At 51.1% G+C, this 7,396-nt stretch overlaps 1 protein-coding gene across 1 annotated transcript; it reads left to right on the forward strand.

Moving 5' to 3' along the window:
- On the forward strand, positions 2,729-4,652 carry LOC110396116. The gene is made up of 3 exons (XM_021391459.1): positions 2,729-3,053; positions 3,942-4,018; positions 4,149-4,652. The coding sequence occupies exons 1-3, from the start codon at positions 2,752-2,754 to the stop codon at positions 4,370-4,372; spliced, it is 603 nt and encodes a 200-aa protein (XP_021247134.1). The 5' UTR covers positions 2,729-2,751; the 3' UTR covers positions 4,373-4,652.

Below are 7,396 nucleotides of genomic sequence, written 5' to 3' on the forward strand. Positions count from 1 at the left end.
TGAAAGATAAAGTGGCCCAGGACTTCAGCATGGTAGAAACATGGAACAGAACTGTGGTACAGTTGGTACTTACAAGTCTGGTACTTACAAGTAGTCCTGGTCCCTAGATCCCAGTCTCATCCATGGCTGGCATCCAAACGTTGTAGCCCCTGAAACCACAGTCCCTTTCCAGTTGCTGGTACAGACCATCTCACTCGCAATATGGGAGTTTCTAATCCGGGTTCTCCGCTGCCTTTGTACCCCCGTGTACCTCTGGGCCTTCGATAGCTGATGGCTCCTGTGAGGGGCCTGGAAGTAGCTGGGCAGGATGTTACTTGGAAAACTCATAACCTCTCACGCCTTGTGACTCCTTTATCTCAACAATGTGAACTATTGGGATATTCTTGCTCCTGGAAAGTAAGCCTTGGTTTTGCTGGTACGATCGGAGCCAGCCGTTCTTCTCTTAAAGAGACAAGAGGTAAAAGTGGCAAAGAGGTACAAGGTCTGTACACAAGATTCTGATATTCCCATTTCCCTTACCTGTAATACACTAGGATATTTTAGCCACAACCACACACAGAGTGTCACTTTTCATGATGTCTAGGCGGTTTTGTATTGTGCATTTCAGTTGTTTTGGAAAACTAAGAGGATTCTAATAGTAGATGCTTCCAGATGAGCACAGCTCTGTGGCTTTCACTGAAATTGTTGTTGTCCTGGCTTTTTGTTATTTGAAAGGTCTTTATGTCAGTGAACACTCTGCTTATTAATAAAACAAAGTTTGTACCTTACAGTAGTTGACACTGTCTATTCAAGCTTCTCTGCCTCTGTTTCATTACAAACTAATTACCACTCTGAATGCTGTTTTCTTCTCTCTTCTAGTTCTGTGCTTTCCCATTCTGAGGCATCAATTCTTTCTACGCAGGTGCATTAATTAATTTTTTCCATCTGTAAATTTAGGTGGAAAACTGCAGTTTTTGTTAATCCTTCTGGAAACGATGTAATGGCCCACGCAAAACTCAGAACTGCAGCTTAGTGCAGCGACTGCTCGTAGATTTGCTGGGGCCTAAAGCTCCCTGTTTCACCGCTGTATAAAAAATGCCAAAAAGATGGCCTGGTGCAAGAAAAGTATTTGTGAGCAAATACATTGAAATATGAACAAGGCAGAGGCTGAGAGAAGATTAATATGGCTCTATGCTTTCTGCTAACGTGCCTTCATTTCGTTATCATTAAATTCGCTCGGTATTTAGAGTTTGGTGCGTGAATATTTAAAAACAATAACGGACTGGCAAGAAAAAAAAGCATAACAACATCAATTAGATCATTAGATCTGTAGATATTCACAAGCACTTAGCGGAGGATTCCAGGGTTTGGGGAAGTTTTCCTTGGTGTTCTTTGTCTTTTTTCTTTTTCCTTCTCTTTTAACTTTGTGCTCTTCATCAAAAGTAAGGGAAGAGCGGAACGCCGCGGACCGCGCCGGGGACCGCGCTGCGCACCCGCGTCAATCCCGTCGGAGAAGTTGTTTCCGCGCTCTGTGCTGCCACCGCGTGGTCAACCCGCGGCAGTGCCGCTGTCCGTGCTTGATGACGCAGGCAGCAGGACGCATGCGCACTGACACGCGGAAGTGGCACACGTACGTCCTCGTCGCTCTGCGCAGCGAATCCATCAATGTTTGTGGTGATCGGTTCTCCGTGCGATAGCGCGTACGCGCCGGAAATCGTATAAACAGCACCCGTTTCTCCGAGCCGCTCAGGTGCGGGCGAGCAGAGCGGTCACAGCCCGTCAGCTCTTAGTAATGCTTCCCTCATCCGCTCCGCGGGGTATCCCGCTTCCCCGTTTTCGTGCCGCAGCCCCCGCCCCGAACCGCCCGTTTTTGGCTCTCGCCCGCCCCTGCGCGCGCCGCGGCATCCGACTGGCTCATCGCGGCCCCTGATCGATAGGCGCCCGCCCCAGCGCCGCGCATGCGCGCTAGCGCTGCGGCGCTCGCTGCTGCCGCCCATTGAAGACGTTTGGTACTGCAGCCGCTGCTCCGTGCACGCGCGGTAGCGGAGATGTTCTCGCGCGACGCGCGGACGCGTATAGGATATGAGCTGTAAGGCTTTCTAACGCAGCGTTATGCAGCACAGGCGGCACCAACAGCCTGCCACGGGATGGCATGGCATGGAGTGCTGATAAAACCAGGATGATAGTGTCATACCAGGCACTCTAAAGGAAACAATTCCATCTCAGATGAAACAAAGGCGGGCAGGCATTTGGGAGGGCTGCACGACTGAGGGATGCCTTCTGAGTGCAACATCAGGAGAACTTGGAGCACTGCCTCAAAGAAGAACAGTGCTGGGCACTGCGGCAGGCCCAGGGTGCGCTGGTGGAGCTGGCACACCGCCTCTGCTCTCATGCGCCCTCTGAGCCTTCTCCCCATTGCGCTCCCCCTTCACTTGTTTCTTGGCAGGCTCCAGCTCTGCTTTTGGCTTCTCTTCCAAGCCCTTGGGCTTTCTTCCAGACAGGGTCTTGGAGAAAGACTGGATGTCAACTGCAGGGGAAGGTCTTCCTCCTGTGCTGGGCCCGCTCTTCCACGAAGCCCTCCAGCCTGGAGACGAGCTCCCTCAGAACGGACTTAATTCACCGCTTGCACATAGATCTTGCCATTTGGCTCAGCACCTCTCCCTGTTATAATCAAGAAGGAGAAGCAACAAGATTTAAAGAGAGTGCAGCACTGCTTTTGCTCTGCAAAATGGGCCCCAGTACTAGGAAATGTGCTCTTGAGTGTTCGTGGTAATGGATCTTAAGATCTTGGGTGAATTGTGGGTTCCCATTTCAAATCAGGACAGGAAAGGTAACTGTAAATCCCAGGGATTAAGACCTCAAACAGCACGCAACAAGAACAGTCCCAGGAAAGAACAGATGGAAAGCCTAACTAGAAAGACAGTGCATCAAACCCAGATGCCTGTTGTGTATCTGTACCTCTCCTGGGTGCCGTGCCATGCTCCGTGCTCCTGCACGTGGCCTGCCCCAGCGCCGAGTAAGCAGCTACGGACCTCAAAGCTCAGAGGGAAGAAGATGCTGTGGTACCTGCCCTGGTGAGCTGCTTCCCTTACCAAGCAAATTGAGTTTCCTTAGGGTTTGCTTTGCTTTTTCCTTCTCTGTAGAGGGGAAAAGAGTTGAAGGCTACCAAGTCCAAAGGCAAGGACGTGCCAGAATGTGTAGCCCCATCTTTTCCCATTAAGTACATAATGGACTTCTGCATGTCCCACTGGAAATGTCTTCCTGCCAGAGGCTTCCTAGATGAATTTCCTTTGTCTTTTTCCTGCTATCTGCGTTTATGGTTGTTATGGTTTTGTGATTCTTATTGTCGGTATTCCACATCATTACATCATGTAAGGTACGGGCAGTTAAAGAGTTAATTCCCCGGTTACTGCCAACTACCTTTTTTGGTGTGGCCCTCCAAGGGGGAGGGGAGGAGGTGCACTCCCCAGGGGTCTTTGCGTTTGAGGGGAGGGAGTGAAGCCGCGTGGGAGACGTGGGGTCTGTTCCTTCCTGCCCAGTGGAGAAAGCACATGGTCCTCCTGCAATTTACTGTGTAAGATTTTCAGCCTGCAAACTCTCTGTTATAATTCTACTAGCCTCATTTTGATATATTTAGTAAAATTAGTTGTTCCTCCTCAGATTGGTGCCACTGTTTTTGTGTTAGATCCGCCTACGAGTCCCCTGCCTTTCCCCTCTTCCCTTTGTTTCCCCAGGGTGCGGGTCTGCATCTTCCCTGCCGCTTTAGCCACCGGACCGCCCAGGGCCGGCCTCTACCCACCGACAATTTTTTTTTTCTTCCTCTTTTCTCATTTTTTTTTTTCTTTTGGGCCTGTTCCCCTTGTCACAGACGCAGACCCTTAGATAATACCGTAACAATGGTACCCGTGTTTCTGCAGTTTTGCTGTTGACAAAATGAATTTATCTTTTTTGTTGCTTTATAGCAAGAAGACAAAGACAAAAAGAGAAGAGAGCGGAAATGAAGAAGGCTTCTCTCAGAGCTGCCGCTGCACATGCAGAGGTGAGTCCTTGGTGAACACAGACAAGCGCGCTTGTTGTTCTCAGGGCCTCTGTCTGTCAGACATGGATGAGATTGTGAAGGCCTGAGGGAAGTGGTGTCCTGTTTTTACACTTCCTTTGTTTCTTTCTGGTCCTCCGCAGTGAACAGCCTTGTGGAGCTGATGCAGAAGCTGCAGCTGAAGGACTGAGAGGAGGAGCAGCAGAAGGCAGCGGCTGCTGTACCCCTTTCTTTCCCCCTTGCTTCCCCATGCCTTCCCCCTGCAACGCCCTGCTGTTCTGCTGCTACTGTCACCTGTCATTAAAAAAACACTTTTCGAACACATTGGATCAGACCGCATACTCTCCCTGTTTATAAAAGCAGTAAAACAAGGAATATATTATTATGTATTGATGAACTCCCACCTGCTTGAAGACCAATAGCAGCTTCTCATTCTGGATTAACTCCTGAACACAACCTGGACTCCATGCATGGATTTGGTATCAGCAGTGGCTCTGCAATATTGGGTCTGAGTCTTCAGCTTCCACTTCAAGTTCTAGTGTAATTTAGGACACCAAAAATGTGTAACCACTCCTTTCAAAACGAAATATATAAGAAGAAAATACACTTAGAAAAAATGATGAACATCTAACTACAATTCTGGATAAAAGTATGCTACAATTTTAGAGGTGAGCTTTTGGGATGCTCCTTTCTCAGAGCAACATGGCTGTGTGTTGTATCAGGCGTGTTACAGGGCACTCGGGTATGTGACGGGGAAGGTCCTTCCTCATATGCTTCCTATTGGTTCACCTACTTTACTTGAACCCGCGACGTAAGAAGGAGAGGCTGTCCTTCTTTGTTTTCATAACAAGGTGTATAACAACTCCGTGTATGGCCTTTCGGAAGTGAGTGGCCAGAGCGGGATATTCAATATGATTGGCCAGGAGCCTGCGTGAGCTTCTGGAACAGTCTAGTAAAAGATAAGATATACTATATAGTTTTGTAGCTTTTAACAATAAAAGTCATTTTGCCGCTCATCATATTGATGTGTAAATGCGACAAGGTGGCGGGGGACAGAAAGTAGTCCTCGCGGGCAGGGTGACAAGTTACGAACGGAATATCAGATGTGGTGGTCTTCACTACAGGTGTGCCCTGTACACATTGCTGCTTACCAGCAGCACTGCAGCAAGATGCCCAGGGCCAGTGACATGCAGGAGGTTGGTTATCAGGACGCAGTGAGGGCAGGCAGGGAAGGCTGTGTGCTCAGCAGCTCCAGGGAAACTCACCAATTACTCCTGTCAGGAGGATCCCTGGGCTGTTCTGCACTGGTCCCAGAATCCATCTTTGCCAGTCCCAGCATGTAGGGGTCCAAGGGCCTGCCTTCTTTGAGCCCTCAGTTCCTGCAACTGCGGAGCTGGCTTTAAATGGTGCCCAGGAGATGGGAGAGAGAGGGTTAGGATTCAACATTCATAGAATTATAGAAGGGTTTGGGTTGGAAAAGACCAGCAAAACTGTGCAGACTTCAGTGAACCAAAGCAAAGACCTGCAAAGCAGTGTGAACTTAGGCAAACCTGTGTGAAATGTTGCAAACCCATGCGAAGATGACAGCCAAAGACCCATGAACCCAGGCACCCTTTGGTTTACTCAGGTTCAGGCTCCGATCCCACCACTCAGACCCCACAAAGGCAACTGCCTCCCCCCAAGTCTGACCCCACACACACAACTGCCAAAAAGGAAAGAGAAGGAACGTGCTGGCTGTGGATTCCATAGGCAGTGCCAGCAGGGCGTCCCCTGCTTCGAAGTGCACTTTTCCTCTCTTCTCCCACCGCAGCATCTCTCCTGCTGGCAAAACAAGTCTTTGCAAAAGCAAGATGAACTACCAAGGTCAGCTCTCTCCACAAAAGAAGATACATCTACAGCCACAAATATCAGTTCCCTTAAAACTGTCAGAATACTTTGTTATGTCTTATTCCAACTTTGTCCCAAACTGCCCCACCAGTATGTACTGATACGATCCTTGAGCGTACTGTCCAATAGCTTTTGCACTGCTGCTTTTGCTCGTTGTATTGCGGTCATAGCTTTCTTTTCCCAGTCGAGGCAGCAGAAGCCTGGAACTCCACCTTCCTCAGCCACTGCCTTTTCCAGATGCATGAGCAGCTTGTAATCTATTGGCTGCCACGTCCTGTGCTGTCCATCCACACCCCCATCATGCACCAGGACCGCATACAGCAATCGTCCCGGCCCGTCCTCCGCCCTCACCGTGCAGTCCTGCAGCACACACTCTCCAGCCCGGACAGTCCATCTCCCCCTCTCCAAGTCCTGCTCCGTCACGACCTCAGTGCCACGCTGCTCCTTTCCCTGCGTCTCCAAAAGCTGCTCCACCCGTGCGGCCAGTTGGCGCACCTCACTGAGCAAGCCGTCTGTGGGCTCCTGCCGCACGGCCACTCCCCCTCCTTCTGCCTTGGACCCGTCGTCCTCTTCGTTTGCCAACATATCAAAAATGGCACTTTTCAAATCCACCTTTCCGCCCACGCTGTTCCACCCCTCTTCCCAGTACAGCAGGGGAACTGTAAATAGCGGAGTCCTCGCCACACCAGAAAACTGATCCTCCTGCTCTGGGAACCACACGGGACCCGCAGTTCCATAGCCCCAACCCGCCCCTCCTGCGTGACCCCACCGCGACATCGCGGCTGGGACCACCCCGGGGCCCATCATCGGCGCCGCCCACAAGGGCTCTGGGCTCCCCTTTTCCTCCGCCTTCTCTTCCTTCTCCGCCAGTGGCAGACTAGTCGCTCGCTGTTCCCCAGTTTCTTCCCCAGCCTTGCCCTCCTGTTTTTCTTCGCCCTGTTTTTTCCCAATCAACTCAGCCCACTCCCTCGCCTCTATGGCTGCCCCTGCCTCCACCTCCACCGGCCGCATCAGGACATCTGCCGTTTGCCAAACCTCCCGACATTGCTTCACCTTTGTGAAAAGGCTCTGGAGCGAGCCTAGTGAGGGCAGGAAACTCAGAGCTTCCTTGTTCCCTGCGCACGCACGCTGAAACAGCTCCTGACCCACCTGCTCCAGGGCGCCCCTACTCAACCATTGAGAAGGGTCCTCCCCGATCTCCACCCGCATCTTCCATCGGAAGAGCAGGAGGAGGTCCTTCTTATGCACAGGGCACTCCACCTGCAGCCCTATGCCCTTCAGCATACTCACCATCTGCTCCAGCGAAGCCATATCGAGTATCTGAACCACAAAAACGCCCGGGTGGCCACCCGCCCTAATGTAACGTCAGGGTCACCACTCATTGCGTGCCTCCATGCTTTCCCGCCCGGCACGCAACACCTCAGAGGTGCCCTCCCGTCTGCATAACCCCCCCTTATGCAGGGACAAAGGAGACAGACGCATGGCGTCTAGCTC

Source organism: Numida meleagris, chromosome 3 (genome assembly GCF_002078875.1).
Source record: "Numida meleagris isolate 19003 breed g44 Domestic line chromosome 3, NumMel1.0, whole genome shotgun sequence".
NCBI classification, from domain to species: domain Eukaryota; kingdom Metazoa; phylum Chordata; class Aves; order Galliformes; family Numididae; genus Numida; species Numida meleagris.

Coding starts and splice junctions, on each gene's coding strand:
- LOC110396116 (XM_021391459.1), top strand. CDS start 2,752: ATGGATCTTAAGATCTTGGGTGAATTGTGGGTTCCCATTTCAAATCAG. Junction 3,054..3,941: donor ATGCTGTGGTACCTGCCCTG/GTGAGCTGCTTC, acceptor GTTGCTTTATAG/CAAGAAGACAAAGACAAAAA. Junction 4,019..4,148: donor CTGCCGCTGCACATGCAGAG/GTGAGTCCTTGG, acceptor GTTTCTTTCTGG/TCCTCCGCAGTGAACAGCCT.